Source organism: Oncorhynchus mykiss, chromosome 6 (genome assembly GCF_057628025.1).
Source record: "Oncorhynchus mykiss isolate SJ-2025 chromosome 6, ASM5762802v1, whole genome shotgun sequence".
NCBI classification, from domain to species: domain Eukaryota; kingdom Metazoa; phylum Chordata; class Actinopteri; order Salmoniformes; family Salmonidae; genus Oncorhynchus; species Oncorhynchus mykiss.
In genome coordinates this window covers 1,144,189-1,160,443 of record NC_143027.1, presented here as the reverse complement: position 1 = coordinate 1,160,443, position 16,255 = coordinate 1,144,189, and the positions used below count along the sequence as shown (strand labels likewise).

At 44.2% G+C, this 16,255-nt stretch overlaps 2 protein-coding genes across 5 annotated transcripts in view; one reads left to right on the top strand and one right to left on the bottom strand.

Annotated features, from left to right (window-relative positions):
• Positions 1-7,914, bottom strand: part of LOC110525139 (mitogen-activated protein kinase 1) — a 67,408-nt gene extending 59,494 nt beyond the window's left edge. The window contains exon 1 of the mRNA XM_036979177.2: positions 7,349-7,914. Within this exon, the coding sequence (XP_036835072.1) occupies positions 7,349-7,494 (146 nt within the window). The 5' untranslated portion in view covers positions 7,495-7,914. The remainder of the gene's footprint in view (positions 1-7,348) is intronic.
• Positions 7,915-11,775: 3,861 nt separating this feature from the next.
• LOC110525138 (protein RUFY3) overlaps positions 11,776-16,255 on the top strand; it is a 96,976-nt gene continuing 92,496 nt past the window's right edge. Inside the window, exon 1 of one of the 4 annotated variants that reach the window (XM_090236832.1) lies at positions 11,776-12,318. In XM_090236832.1, coding sequence (XP_090092958.1) covers positions 12,042-12,318 — 277 coding nt within the window. In that variant the 5' untranslated portion in view covers positions 11,776-12,041. The remainder of the gene's footprint in view (positions 12,319-16,255) is intronic. The other 3 variants (XM_090236828.1, XM_090236830.1, XM_090236835.1) reach the window with 3 other exon arrangements.

Sequence of the window (16,255 nt, the reverse complement as noted above, 5' to 3'; positions counted from 1 at the left end):
GAATCCTTCCTGAAGACTCTGTACAGACCAATCCTAAACCAGTGTGAATCCTTCCTGAAGACTTTGTACAGACCAGCCTAAACCAGTGTGAATCCTTCCTGAAGACTCTGTACAGACCAGCCTAAACCAGTGTGAATCCTTCCTGAAGACTCTGTACAGACCAGCCTAAACCAGTGTGAATCATTCCTGAAGACTGTACAGACCAGCCTAAACCACTGTGAATCCTTCCTGAAGACTCTGTACAGACCAATCCTAAACCAGTGTGAATCCTTCCTGAAGACTCTGTACAGACCAGCCTAAACCAGTGTGAATCATTCCTGAAGACTGTACAGACCAGCCTAAACCAGTGTGAATCCTTCCTGAAGACTCTGTACAGACCAATCCTAAACCAGTGTGAATCCTTCCTGAAGACTCTGTACAGACCAATCCTAAACCAGTGTGAATCCTTCCTGAAGACTGTACAGACCAGCCTAAACCAGTGTGAATCCTTCCTGAAGACTCTGTACAGACCAGCCTAAACCAGTGTGAATCCTTCCTGAAGACTCTGTACAGACCAATCCTAAACCAGTGTGAATCCTTCCTGAAGACTCTGTACAGACCAGCCTAAACCAGTGTGAATCCTTCCTGAAGACTCTGTACAGACCAGCCTAAACCAGCAGTCTACTTTTCTGTCCTTCCAAAATTAGGAGTAGTACAGAAAAAGACTGCTTCTGTGTTCACACAGGGAAAGGTGAGTGGGTGATTAGGGTTAGGGAGGGTTGGTGTGTGTTTGCTCAGTGCAGGAGGGAGGCTGGGAGGGGCAAGCTGGAAAATGTAGAGAGCGTGCCAAGTGCAGTCATGTTGCTCCCTGCCTGCCTGGCTCCACTGAGACGTAGCTTGCATCCCGAATTACACACTTTTCCCTACGTAGTGCACTCCTTTTGACCAGGAACCATAGCCTAAACCATGGCTGTCTCACTTGTTCCTGCAGGAGGGTGGAATTCAAGGAAGCATGCAACTAAAACCTACAGTCAGGAGATGTTTCATGACAGGGCCCACGCGCCCCTCCGTTTCTACCCTTCTCTCTCCCTCTACCCTTTTCCCTCCCTCTACCCTTTTCCCTCCCTCTACCCTTTTCCCTCCCTCTACCCTTTTCCCTCCCTCTACCCTTTTCCCTCCCTCTACCCTTTTCCCTCCCTCTACCCTTTTCCCTCCCTCTACCCTTTTCCCTCCCTCTACCCTTTTCCCTCTCTCTCCATCTACCCTTCTCCCTCTCTCTCCATCTACCCTTCTCCCTCTCTCTCCATCTACCCTTCTCCCTCTCTCTCCATCTACCCTTCTCCCTCTCTCTCCATCTACCCTTCTCCCTCTCTCTCCATCTACCCTTCTCCCTCTCTCTCCATCTACCCTTCTCCCTCTCTCTCCATCTACCCTTCTCCCTCTCTCTCCATCTACCCTTCTCCCTCTCTCTCCATCTATCCTTCTCCCTCTCTCTCCATCTACCCTTCTCCCTCTCTCTCCATCTACCCTTCTCCCTCTCTCTCCATCTACCCTTCTCCCTCTCCCTCTACCCTTCACTCCCTTGTAACATAAACTAGAAGAACAGATGGACCTCCTCACGGTACCTGAGACTAGAAGAACAGCTGGGCCTCCTCACGGTACCTGAGACTAGAAGAACAGATGGGCCTCCTCACGGTACCTGAGACTAGAAGAACAGATGGACCTCCTCATGGTACCTGAGACTAGAAAAACAGATGGACCTCATCACAGTACTTGGGACAAGACCAGATGGGCCTCCTCACAGTACCTAGAAGAACAGATGGACCTCCTCATGGTACCTGAGACTAGAAGAACAGATGGGTCTCCTCACGGTACTTGGGACTAGACCAGATGGGCCTCCTCACGGTACCTAGAAGAACAGATGAGCCTCCTCACGGTACCTGAGACTAGAACAGATTGACGTCCTCACGGTACCTGAGACTAGAAGAACAGATGGGCCTCCTCACGGTACCTGAGACTAGAAGAACAGATGGGTCTCCTCACGGTACCAGAGACTAGAACAGATTGACCTCCTCACGGTACCTGAGACTAGAAGAACAGATGGGCCTCCTCACGGTACCTGAGACTAGAAGAACAGATGGGCCTCCTCACGGTACCTGAGACTAGAAGAACAGATGGGCCTCCTCACGGTACCTGAGACTAGAACAGATTGACGTCCTCACGGTACCTGAGACTAGAACAGATGGGCCTCCTCACGGTACCTGAGACTAGAAGAACAGATGGACCTCCTCACGGTACCTGAGACTAGAAGAACAGATGGGCCTCCTCACGGTACCTGAGACTAGAAGAACAGATGGGCCTCCTCACGGTACCTGAGACTAGAAGAACAGATGGACCTCCTCACGGTACCTGAGACTAGATGAACAGATGGAACTCCTCACGGAACCTGAGACTCCATTTGCTGACACCTCCCACTATTTCTCAATGAGCTAAAACACACACACTTTGTGTTGTGTTTGCGTGTGTGTGTGAGAGAGACAGACTGCAAGTGACTACACACTAACAATTATGGTGGGACTTGCAGTGTATGGTGTAGACTGCTAATGAGTGAGAGATTATATTTACAGTAGACACATGTAGACTGCTATTGAGTGAGCGAGATTCAATTTACAGTAGATGACACATGTAGACTGCTATTGAGTGAGATTCTATTTACAGTAGATGACATGTAGACTGCTATTGAGTGAGAGATTCTATTGACAGCAGATGACACATGTAGACTGCTATTGAGTGAGAGAGATTCTATTTACAGTAGATGACACATGTAGACTGCTATTGAGTGAGAGAGATTCTATTTACAGTAGATGACACATGTAGACTGCTATTGAGTGAGAGATTCTATTGACAGCAGATGACACATGTAGACTGCTATTGAGTGAGAGAGATTCTATTTACAGTAGATGACACATGTAGACTGCTATTGAGTGAGAGAGATTATATTTACAGTAGATGACACATGTAGACTGCTATTGAGTGAGAGATTCTATTGACACCAGATGACACATGTATACTGCTCTTGAGTAGAGGTCGACCGATTATGATTTTTCAACGCCAATACCAATTATTGGAGGACCAAAAAAGCTGATACTGATTAATCGGCCGATTTTTATTTATTTATTTAGCCTCAAATAAATAATGAAACACGTTCAATTTGGTTTAAATAATGCAAAAACAAAGTGTTGGAAAATAAATTAATATGTGCCAATATGCAATGTGCCATTTATGTGCCATGTAAAAAAGCTAACGTTTAAGTTCCTTGCTCAGAACATGAGAACATATGAAAGTTGGTGGTTCCTTTTAACATGAGACTTCAATATTCCAAGGTAAGAGGTTTTAGGTTGTAGTTAATATAGTATTTATAGGACTATTTCTCTCTATACCATTTGTATTTCATATACCTTTGACTATTGGATGTTCTTATAGGCACTTTATTATTGCCAGTGTAACAGTATAGCTTCCGTCCCTCTCCTCGCCCCTACCTGGGCTCGAACCAAGAACACATCGACAACAGCCACACTCGAAGCATCGTTACCCATCTCTCCACAAAAGCCGCGGCCCTTGCAGCGCAAGGGGAATAACTACTCCAAATCTAAATGCGAGTGACGTTTGAAACGGTATTAGCGCACACCCAGCTAACTAGCTAGCCATTTCACATCGGTTACACCAGCCATTAGGCTGATAGGCTTGAAGTCATAAACAGCGCTGTGCTTGTGAAGAGCTGCTGGCAAAACGCAATAAAGTGCTGTTTGAATGAATGATTACGGGCCTGCTGCTGCTCAGTCAGACTGCTCTATCAAATCAGACTTAATTATAACATAATAACACACAGAAATACGAGCCTTTGGTCATTAATATGGTAGAATCCAGAAACTATCATTTCGGAAACAAAACGTTTATTATTTCAGTGAAATACGGAACCGTTCTGTATTTTATCTAACGGGTGGCATCCATAAGTCTAAATATTCCTGTTACATTGCACAACCATCAATGTTATGTCATAATTATGTAAAATTCTGGCAAATTAGTTCGCAATGAGCAAGGCTACCCAAAATGTTGCATATACCCTGACTCTGCGTGCAATGAATGCAAGAGAAATGACACAATTTCACCTGGTTAATAATGCCTGCTAACCTGGATTAGTAGTTATAACTAGTGATTATGATTGATTGTTTTTTATAAGATAAGTTTAATGCTAGCTAGCAATTTACCTTGGCTTCTACTGCATTAGCGTAACAGGCAGGCTCCTCGTGGAGTGCAATGGTTAGAACGTTGGACTAGTTAACTGTGCGGTCGCAAGATTGCATCCCCTGAGCTGACAAGGTGAAAATCTCTCGTTAAGAATGTGTTCTTAACTGACTTGCTTAGTTAAAGATATAAAAAAATATATATAATAATAATAATAAAAATAAATTAGATCGGAAATCGGCGCCCAAAAAAATACCAATTTCCGATTGTTATGAAAACTTGAAATCGGCCCTAATTAAATCGCTCATTCCGATTAATCGGAGATTCTATTTACAGTAGATGACACATGTAGACTGCTATGGAGTGAGATTCTATTTACAGCAGATGACACATGTAGACTGCTATTGAGTGGGATTCTATTTACAGCAGATGACACATGTAGACTGCTATTGAGTGAGGGAGATTCTATTTACAGTAGATGACATGTAGACTGCTATTGAGTGAGATTCTATTTACAGTAGATGACATGTAGACTGCTATTGAGTGGGATTCTATTTACAGCAGATGACACATGTAGACTGCTATTGAGTGAGGGAGATTCTATTTACAGTAGATGACACATGTAGACTGCTATTGAGTGAGATTCTATTTACAGTAGATGACATGTAGACTGCTATTGAGTGGGATTCTATTGACAGCAGATGACACATGTAGACTGCTATTGAGTGAGGGAGATTCTATTTACAGTAGATGACATGTAGACTGCTATTGAGTGAGGGAGATTCTATTTACAGTAGATGACATGTAGACTGCTATTGAGTGAGATTCTATTTACAGTAGATGACACATGTAGACTGCTATTGAGTGAGAGAGATTCTATTTACAGTAGATGACACATGTAAACTGCTATTGAGTGAGCGAGATTCTATTTACAGTAGATGACACATGTAGACTGCTATTGAGTGAGAGATTCTATTTACGGTAGATGACACATGTAGACTGCTATTGAGTGAGAGATTATATTTACGGTAGATGACACGTAGACTGCTATTGAGTGAGAGATTCTATTTACATTCTAGATGTGATGTTACAAACCAGGTACTATATTACAGTGTCACTACTGTTTATGAAAAGTTAATGAATAACAACTTTATGACCATCTCTCTGCAGACTGGACACCCAGGAAGCAGATTCTCAGTATGATGTATTACTGGACTATTGGCAGTCAGATGGCAATCCTAGAGAGAACTAGTATCACTACTGTAGTTTACAACTGGAGACTAGTGGAGGAGAGAGAACTAGTATCACTACTGTAGTTTACAACTGGAGACTAGTGGAGGAGAGAGAACTAGTATCACTACTGTAGTTTACAACTGGAGACTAGTGGAGGAGAGAGAACTAGTATCACTACTGTAGTTTACAACTGGAGACTAGTGGAGGAGAGAGAACTAGTATCACTACTGTAGTTTACAACTGGAGACTAGTGGAGGAGAGAGAACTAGTATCACTACTGTAGTTTACAACTGGAGACTAGTGGAGGAGAGAGAACTAGTATCACTACTGTAGTTTACAACTAGTCTAGTGGAGGAGAGAGAACTAGTAGCTGGTGGTGGTAATACACCATTAACATGGGGTTTAATGGCGGTTGGCATCCGATCGAAGAATCGGTCAATGCGGTTGCGTCACACCCTCCATTAGGGCTCCACACTTTCAGATCAAGCATTACACTGGCTCTTACACTGCCCCTATACGCCTTCTCGCATCAGCACCCTGATCACCATCTACAATCGATGTCAAGACAACGTGAACGACTGTGAATTCTGCAGTTGTATGCGTTTTACCGAAACCAGCTTACCAGTAACTCTGAAAAAATGTTTAGAGTTTTGTTGAGAACTAGTTTAAGGCCTGCTGACAGATTGGGACATTTGATTTGAGGTTTTAAAATAAGCATGCAGGAATTGAGTTTTATGTTCTTAAGAGGCAGACAGCTAGTATCAGTTGAGCTGAGGTTATTTTTGATAAATCACTCAGTGATGGACATCGCCGACATGTTGGTTTAATGAAAAGTTTATAAAATTAAAGATACATTAATTGTCGAGTCAAAATGATAGGCTATATTTATAAAAAACTGGGTGACATTAAAATCAAACATTTGTCATATGCGCTGAAATAGTGCTGAAACACTGTTAATTAATGGAATAGGAAATGTATCGGCGTTAGAGTTGGCAGAGCCTAGGTGACCCAAGATCAACAAGTAGCAAGAGCCTTCACTCTATAGACTAGAAGTAAAAAGAGCCTTCACTCACTAGACTAGAAGTAACAATAGCCTTCACTCACTGGACTAGAAGTAACAAGAGCCTTCACTCACTAGACGAGAAGTAACAAGAGCCTTCACTCACTAGACTAGAAGTAACAAGAGCCTTCACTCACTGGACTAGAAGTAACAAGAGCCTTCACTCACTAGACTAGAAGTAACAAGAGCCTTCACTCACTAGACTAGAAGTAACAAGAGCCTTCACTCACTAGACTAGAAGTAACAAGAGCCTTCACTCACTAGACTAGAAGTAACAAGAGCCTTCACTCACTAGACTAGAAGTAACAAGAGCCTTCACTCACTAGACTAGAAGTAACAAGAGCCTTCACTCACTAGACTAGAAGTAACAAGAGCCTTCACTCACTAGACTAGAAGTAACAAGAGCCTTCACTCACTAGACTAGAAGTAACAAGAGCCTTCACTCACTAGACTAGAAGTAACAAGAGCCTTCACTCACTAGACTAGAAGTAACAAGAGCCTTCACTCACTAGACTAGAAGTAACAAGAGCCTTCACTCACTAGTCTAGAAGTAACAAGAGCCTTCACTCACTAGACTAGAAGTAACAAGAGTCTTCACTCACTAGTCTAGAAGTAACAAGAGCCTTCACTCACTAGACTAAAGGCACAATATCAACACAGCAACAAATGTATCAAAACCAGAGATTCCATGTTACAATGTGTCAGTAAAAATATGAGTTAGACAGATAATTCTAGACAGTCTACAAAGTAACCAACCCTGGTTTATGAACGTCAGTAACGATGAGAGGCTACATGTCTGCCGTTATGGTATGCTACGGAAATATTTCTTACCACACCATTCCATAGGCGCCCTCGCCAATATAGGAGAGATTGTGGTAGCGAGGGCCGACATCGAAGGCCTGTCCTCGGACTAACTCAGCGCCAGATCCGGGGTTGGGGCCGCTGCCAGCACTGGCAGATACTGCTGCTGTCGCCATTGTGAAAACTAGCTGTATTTTTAACACGTTCTCCACAGCCAAAAAGAAAGGGAAAATACGAAAAGTCACCGCTGTAATAACGTTATACAACACAGTGAGACTTTATGAAGTCCTCAGTAACGGCGAAAGAGAGTAAGAAAAGTAATTTGTCCGCTCCTCGGCGCTATAACGTGTACAAAGCCTGATTCCACTGACTGCAGTCTGCTAGCTACTGCAAGAGCATGGGTGTATTCATTTACGCCGATTCTTTTGCGAAATGTTTGGTTTTGCAACAGAAAGCGTTTACTCCCAACGCAAAACGTTTTGCAACGAAAACGAGGGCTTCTATTTGACACATTCAGGTAGGCCCCGCCCCGTTTCCTTCCGTTTGCTCTGTTTGCTTCTCACACGCGGTAAACGGTTTCCGTTGCAAGACGTAATGAATACACAGAGCTGAGCCGAGGCTGCTGCAGGAAATAACGGAGTGCGTCATGTGATCAAGGATGCAAGACAAGATCGACAACCTCGCTGTGAGAAGATCTTTAACATCACCCGGATTAATCAAACTAATTATAACACAAAGTACCTTTGTCTACAGATTAGGCCCATGAGGATCAAGATTACTAGGCACAACCCTTTAGGATAATATCAGATATTCTTACACGCAGGTCTATATTTATTGCATGACTGCAAATTATAGATTGACATGAATTGTCTACAACCACTGTTGTCCATAATGAGTATGTATTATTGTGGATTATCATGATGATAATCTGAGTATGTATTATTGTGGATTATCATGATGATAATCTGAGATTATTGAATCATTATGAGGGGTTAATCTCCGATCTTCAGATTGAGGCAGTTGGCAGTTCCTGGAGTGCGGTGCAAGGAAAATAACCTCTCACTCAACGTCAACAAAACAAAGGAGCTGATCGTGGACTTCAGGAAACAGCAGAGGGTGCACCCCCCTATCTACATCAACCGGACCGCAGTGGAGAAGGTGGAAAGCTTAAAATTCCTCTGTGTACACATCACGGACAAACTGAAATGGTCCACCCACACAAACAGTGTGTTGAAGAAGGCGCAACAGCGCTTCTTCAACCTCAGGAGGCTGAAGAAATTTGTCTTGGCACCTAAAACCCTCACAAACTTTTACAGATGCACAATTGAGAGCATCCTGTCGGGCTATATCACCGTCTGGTACGGCAACTGTCCAACTCATCCCCAGGGGCAAACTACCTGCCCTCCAGGACACCTACAGCACCCGATGTCACAGGAAGGCCAAAAAGATCATCAAGGACAACAACCACCCAAGCCACTGCCTGTTTACCCCGCCATACAATATTCTACTGTATTTTAGTATATGGCGCTCCGACATTGCTCTTCCAAATATTTATATTTTCTAAATTCATCATTCCTTTACTTAGATGTGTGTGTATTGTTGTGAAATTGTTAGATATTACTGCTAGAAACACAAGCCTTTTGTTACACCTGCAATAACATCTGCTAAACATGTGACAAATAACATTTGATTTTGATTGGGCATTGATCTTTTTTCTTACAGAGCTCAGAGGAAAAACTATTTCCACTTCAACCCATCAATAGATGTATGACCCTGTCCAGAAACAGCTCCTAGGTGGGCCTACTTGTGTAGATCTGAGAGGATTGGACAGGTATAAGAAAAACTCAAATATACAAGGTTCTGCCATAATGCTTATTATTCTCTCAGATCTACCACTATGTAGGACCTAGGAAGGGTCTCAGATCTACCAGTACCTAGGACGGGTCTATGTTTGTCTACCAGTACTTAAGACATAGGCAGGGTCTATGGTTGTCTACCAGTACTTAAGACATAGGCAGGGTCTATGGTTGTCTGAACAGTATGGTGGTCACAGAGAAAATGGGCCATTTTGTGCAGGGTACATTTTGTGCTGTCTGCGACTAAATTGGAAAACAAACATACAGGTAGAAGAATGAATGTGGTCAAAGTCACAGGTATTGTGGTTGTTTGTGCGATGGTCATTATGGCCAAACAGATCTATTTTTGTTTCATCAGACCAGAGGACATTTCTCCACAATGTACGATCTTTGTCCCCATGTGCAGTTGCAAACCGTAGTCTGGCTTTTTTATGGTGGTTTCGGATCAGTGGCTTCTTCCTTGCTGAGCGGCCATTCAGGTTGTGTCGATATAGGACTCATTTTACTGTGGATATAGATACTTTTGTACCTGTTTCCTCCAGCATCTTCACAAGGTCCTTTGTTGTTGTTCTAGGATTGATTTGTACTTTTCACACCAAAGTACGTTCATCTCTAGGAGACAGAACGCATCTACGTCCTGAGCGGTATGACGGCTGGGTGGTCCCATGGTGTTTATACTTGCGCACTATTGTTTGTACAGATAAACGTGGTACCTTCAGGTGTTTGGAAATTGCTCCCAAGGATGAACCAGACTTGTGGAAGTCTAGAATTTTCTTGGCTTATTTCTTTTGATTTTCCCATGATGTCAAGCAAAGAGGCACTGAGTTTGAAGGTAGGCCTTGAAAGACATCCACAGGTACACCTCCAATTGACTCAAATGATGTCAATTAGCCTATCAGAAGCTTCTAAAGCCATGACATAATTTTCTGTAATTTTCCAAGCTGTTTAAAGGCACAGTCAACTTAGTGTATGTAAACTTCTGACCCACTGGAATTGTGATACAGTGAATTATAAGTAAAATAATCTGTGTTTAAACAATTGTTGGAAAAATCACTTGAGTCATGCACAAAGGTGGCTGAGGGCCTTCCTGTGAGTGATGTGTTGAGTGGTACTGGGAGAACAGGTGGCTGAGGGCCTTCCTGTGAGTGATGTGTTGAGTGGTACTGGGAGAACAGGTGGCTGAGGGCCTTCCTGTGAGTGATGTGTTGAGTGGTACTGGGAGAACAGGTGGCTGAGGGCCTTCCTGTGAGTGATGTGTTGAGTGGTACTGGGAGAACAGGTGGCTGAGGGCCTTCCTGTGAGTGATGTGTTGAGTGGTACTGGGAGAACAGGTGGCTGAGGGCCTTCCTGTGAGTGATGTGTTGAGTGGTACTGGGAGAACAGGTGGCTGAGGGCATTCCTGTGAGTGATGTGTTGAGTGGTACTGGGAGAACAGGTGGCTGAGGGCCTTCCTGTGAGTGGTGTGTTGAGTGGTACTGGGAGAACAGGTGGCTGAGGGCCTTCCTGTGAGTGATGTGTTGAGTGGTACTGGGAGAACAGGTGGCTGAGGGCCTTCCTGTGAGTGATGTGTTGAGTGGTACTGGGAGAACAGGTGGCTGAGGGCCTTCCTGTGAGTGATGTGTTGAGTGGTACTGGGAGAACAGGTGGCTGAGGGCCTTCCTGTGAGTGATGTGTTGAGTGGTACTGGGAGAACAGGTGGCTGAGGGCCTTCCTGTGAGTGATGTGTTGAGTGGTACTGGGAGAACAGGTGGCTGAGGGCCTTCCTGTGAGTGATGTGTTGAGTGGTACTGGGAGAACAGGTGGCTGAGGGCCTTCCTGTGAGTGATGTGTTGAGTGCATGTCCGTTTGTTGATTGTCTTCTGTTCGCCCCATAAGTCATGAAAGTGGTCGAATGGGTGAAGAGTGTCAATTCGTTAGTAGGCGAATTCCACCCATGTCAACGTAATTTACCTAATGAGAGTCTCATTTCATACAAGCACATTTGTTTCCACAACGGAGGAGGACGTGAGGAGTCGAGCAAAACTAATTGAGATTCTCCCCTATAGACGAGACCTTGGGACTCATGGCTGCATTTCCACAGGCAGCCCAATTCTGATGTTTTTTCTACTAATTGGTCTTTCGACCAATCACATCAGATCTTTTCACAGCAGCGCTTTTTTCAAAGCTGATCTGATTGTTTAAAAGACCAATTTGTGAAACAAATATCAGATTTGGGCTGCCCATGTAAACTAATGGTGTAAAAGCAACCATGAAGGCCTACTGAGTGCTGCTTGTCAGCAGAGGGCGCTAAAATATCAAACTATGAAATACAATCTCGGCAGCATCAAATGTTATTGGATTGACATTTTTAAATGAATAACGCAAGTTTTTAATTGAATTATATAATATAAGTAATGTTATTACATAAATAAGTATCCTGTCTACTGTGTACTCTGATCGGCTCATATATGCAATTTATATGTATATATTCTCTGCATTATGCAGGCCTCCTTTTTTAAATAGTTTTTTACAATTTCACAAACACAAAAAACCGTCGTAATAAAGTTGTGTTTTAATGCATTTCATTGGTGTAAAATGTTTCGGCAATGAGAAGGTTTCTTTACGACAGCTATGCGTCACGTTTTGTGTACGTCATAGGCTGCACTGCGATTCTTTGAAGTTCACTAGATACGGGTTTTGTGGAGACTGGACTGCAAAATTATACAGAAAAACAGCAAGTTGCAGAAAAATAAATGATCTATTAAATCTTAGGTGTAAGAAAGAAGTGAACGAACGAAGTGTATATCCGTCATGCGCTAGTAGTTTGCTACAATATTGATTTTGCACTGATTTATTTTGGAGACGAGTCATATGAGTTTGAGGTGAAGATGGCCGAGGGGAGTCTGTCGATATCATCGTACCCTTTTCAGGATCCACAACTTTCACAAAGTTTGGACGCCACGGGGGACTCTGACATAGTACATATTCAAGCTAAAAACGGACATGTTGCTGGCGCACCGGATGAGTCTTTCTCTCCGACGTCGGTCATTTATTTTAAAGAGGCGCTCAGTTCGGCCAACATCCGATTTGCAAAGACTGGACTGTCATCTCCCACTCCTGTTCAATATGAGTTCAATATCGAAAGAATGTCCAACAAAACGAAAAGTGAGTTTCAATAAATGTAATAATTTGGGTCTATAGTTAGAGTCTAGGTGGCTAGGTTACCCCCTAGAGTCTATAGGTGGCTAGGTTACCTCCTAGAGGCTATAGGTGGCTAGGTTACCTCCTAGAGGCTATAGGTGGCTAGGTTACCTCCTAGAGGCTATAGGTGGCTAGGTTACCTCCTAGAGTCTATAGGTGGCTAGGTTACCTCCTAGAGGCTATAGGTGGCTAGGTTACCTCCTAGAGGCTATAGGTGGCTAGGTTACCTCCTAGAGGCTATAGGTGGCTAGGTTACCTCCTAGAGGCTATAGGTGGCTAGGTTACCTCCTAGAGTCAAATGAACACCTCTGGTCAGCTAATTCTGTGTCACCATGTCAGTAGTTGGTGTTGTGATGTAGCTGGTTAGCTAGGTAGTCATGTTAGCTAGCTTGCTGTCTATGCTGGTTGTTTGCATACCTGATGTGTATAATGTAAGGGAACAACACATGTTGTGGATAATAATTACAGAGCAGCTGAGGTCCATTCCTGAATGGCTGATCAGATTACATTGCAGCCTCAAAGGCGTTGTTGAGATCAACGCGGGCCACGTTTGCTGTGAGTTATTGCCCAGGTATAGCACATTTATGGTAATTAATGAGAATCCCTCAAGTCATGGTGTGTGCATCACAGGCGGGTGTGTCAGTGGGCCGTTGCCAGAGAAGAGAGACATTTGCGCAGCAGGTAAACTGATATACAACAGACTAACTCAATAATCAGCCAAACTACAATGTTTTGAATGGTTCTCGCTATTTAACCATTTGCATGCATTAATGTCGTTGTCTAGTCCTATGTCCTAAAAAATATTCTAACATGCTGACAAGGTGCGCCATCACACGCGTGTTGATTTTGTCCACCCACACCAGACACGATCAGGACATGGAGTTAGAAATATCAAAGCCAACTTTGAACCAACTATATTAATTTGGGGACAGGTCGAAAAACATTTAACATTTGCCCACTGAAGTTGGTTACGTCTCCAAACTGCAGTCAGGTCAAGACCCTGACGACGAGCACGCAGATGAGCTTCCCTGAGACTGCAGAAATGATTTGGTTGTGCAAACCCACATTTTCGTCAGCTGTCTTTGTGGCTGGTCTCAGACAATCCCGCAGGTGAAGAAGCTGAATGTGGAGGTCCTGGGCTGGTGTGGTTACACGTGTTCTGTGGTTGAGGCTTTTGGATGTTCTGCCAAATTCTTTAAATGACGTTGGAGGTGGCTTATGGTAGAGCAATTAACATTTAAATTCTCTGGCAAATGTTCCTGCAGTCAGCCAATTGCACGCTCCTGCAACTTGAGACATCTGTGGCATTGTGCTGTGACAAAACTGGACATTTTACCGCCCTTTTATTGTCCCCAGCACAAGTTGCACCTGTGTAATGATCATGCTGTTTAATCAGCTTCTTGAAATGTCACACCTGTCAGGTAGATGGATTATGTTGGCGAAGGAGAAATGCTCACTAACAGGGATGTTAACAAATTTCTCCAAAAAATTGAAAAGCATGGTAGCATTTCTGAAAACATGGGACCAACACTTTACATGCTGTGTTTATACACTGCTCAAAAAAATAAAGGGAACACATCAACAACACAATGTAACTCCAAGTCAATCACACTTCTGTGAAATCAAACTGTCCACTTAGGAAGCAACACTGATTGACAATAAATTTCACATGCTGTTGTGCAAATGGAATAGACAACAGTTGGAAATTATAGGCATTTAGCAAGACACCCTCAATAAAGGAGTGGTTCTGCAGGTGGTGACCACAGACCACTTCTCAGTTCCTATGCTTCCTGGCTGATGTTTTGGTCACTTTTGAATGCTGGCGATGCTTTCACTCTAGTGGTAGCATGAGACGGAGTCTCCAACCCACACAAGTGGCTCAGGTAGTGCAGCTCATCCAGGATGGCACATCAATGCAACCTGTGGCAAGAAGGTTTGCTGTGTCTGTCAGCGTAGAGTCCAGAGCATGGAGGCGCTACCAGGAGACAGGCCAGTACATCAGGAGACGTGGAGGAGGCCGTAGGAGGGCAACAACCCAGCAGCAGGACCGCTACCTCCGCCTTTGTGCAAGGAGGAGCAGGAGGAGCACTGCCAGAGCCCTGCAAAATGACCTCCAGCAGGCCACAAATGTGCATGTGTCTGCTCAAACGGTCAGAAACAGACTCCATGAGGGTGGTATGAGGGCCCGACGTCCACAGGTGGGGGTTGTGCTTACAGCCCAACACCGTGCAGGACGTTTGGCATTTACCAGAGAACACCAAGATTGGCAAATTCGCCACTGGTGCCCTGTGCTCTTCACAGATGAAAGCAGGTTCACACTGAGCACATGTGACAGACGTGACAGAGTTTGGAGACGCCGTGGAGAACGTTCTGCTTCCTGCAACATCCTCCAGCATGACCGGTTTGGCGGTGGGTCAGTCATGGTGTGGGGTGGCATTTCTTTGGGGGGCCGCACAGCCCTCCATGTGCTCGCCAGAGGTAGCCTGACTGCCATTAGGTACCGAGATGAGATCCTCAGACCCCTTGTGAGACCATATGCTGGTGCTGTTGGCCCTGGGTTCCTCCTAATGCAAGACAATGCTAGACCTCATATGGCTGGAGTGTGTCAGCAGTTCCTGCAAGAGGAAGGCATTGATGCTATGGACTGGCCCGCCTGTTCCCCAGACCTGAATCCAATTGAGCACATCTGGGACATCATGTCTCGCTCCATCCACCAATGTCACGTTGCACCACAGACTGTCCAGGAGGTGGCGGATGCTTTAGTCCAGGTCTGGGAGGAGATCCCTCAGAAGACCATCCGCCACCTCATTAGGAGCATGCCCAGGCGTTGTAGGGAGGTCATACAGGCACGTGGAGGCACGTCTGAGCCTCATTTTGACTTGTTTTAAGGACATCAAAGTTGGATCAGCCTGTAGTGTGGTTTTCCACTTTAATTTTGAGTGTGACTCCAAATCCAGACTTCCATGGGTTGATAAATTTGATTTCCGTTGATCATTTTTGTGTGATTTTGTTATCAGCACATTCAACTATGTAAAGAAAAAAGTATTTAAGTATTTCATTCATTCAGATCTAGGATGTGTTATTTTAGTGTTCCCTTTATTTTTTTGAGCAGTGTATTTTTGTCCAGTGTCGATACAGTGCATTCGGAAAGTATTCAGACCCCTTGACTTTTTCCACATTTTGTTACGTTACAGCCTTATTCTAAAATTGATTACATTTTGGTTTTCCCCCTAATCGATATACACACACTACCCCATAATGACAAAGCAAAAACAGGTTTGTAGAAATATGACATTTACATAAGTATTCAGACCCTTTTACTTAGTACTTTGTTGACGCACCTTTGGCATCGATTACAGCCGTGTCTTCTTGGGTGTGACGCTACAGCTTGGAATACCTGTATTTGGGGAGTTTCTCCCATTCTTCTCTGCAGATCCTCTCAAGCTCTGTCAGGTTGGATGGGGAGCATCGCTGCACAGCTATTTTCAGGTCTCTCCAGAGATGTTCGATCGGTTTCAAGTCCGGGCTCTGGTTGGCCCGTTGAAGGACATTCAGAGACTTGTCCTGGAGCCAGTCCTGCGTTGTCTTGGCCGTGTTTTTAGGGTTGTGAGGTCCTGAGCAGTCTTGAGCATGTTTTCAGCAAGGATTTCTCTGTACTTTGCACCATTACCTTGATCCTGACTAGTCTCCCAGTTCCTGTCACTGAAAAACATCCCCACAGCATGATGCTGCCACCCATGCTTCACCGTAGGGATGTTGCCAGGTTTCTTCCAGATGTGACACTTGGCAATCAGGCCAGAGAGGTCAATCTTGTTTCTCATGGTTTGAATCCTTTTAGGTAAACTACAAGTGGGCTGTTGCGCCTTTTTACTGAGGAGTGACTTCCGTCTGGCCACTCTAC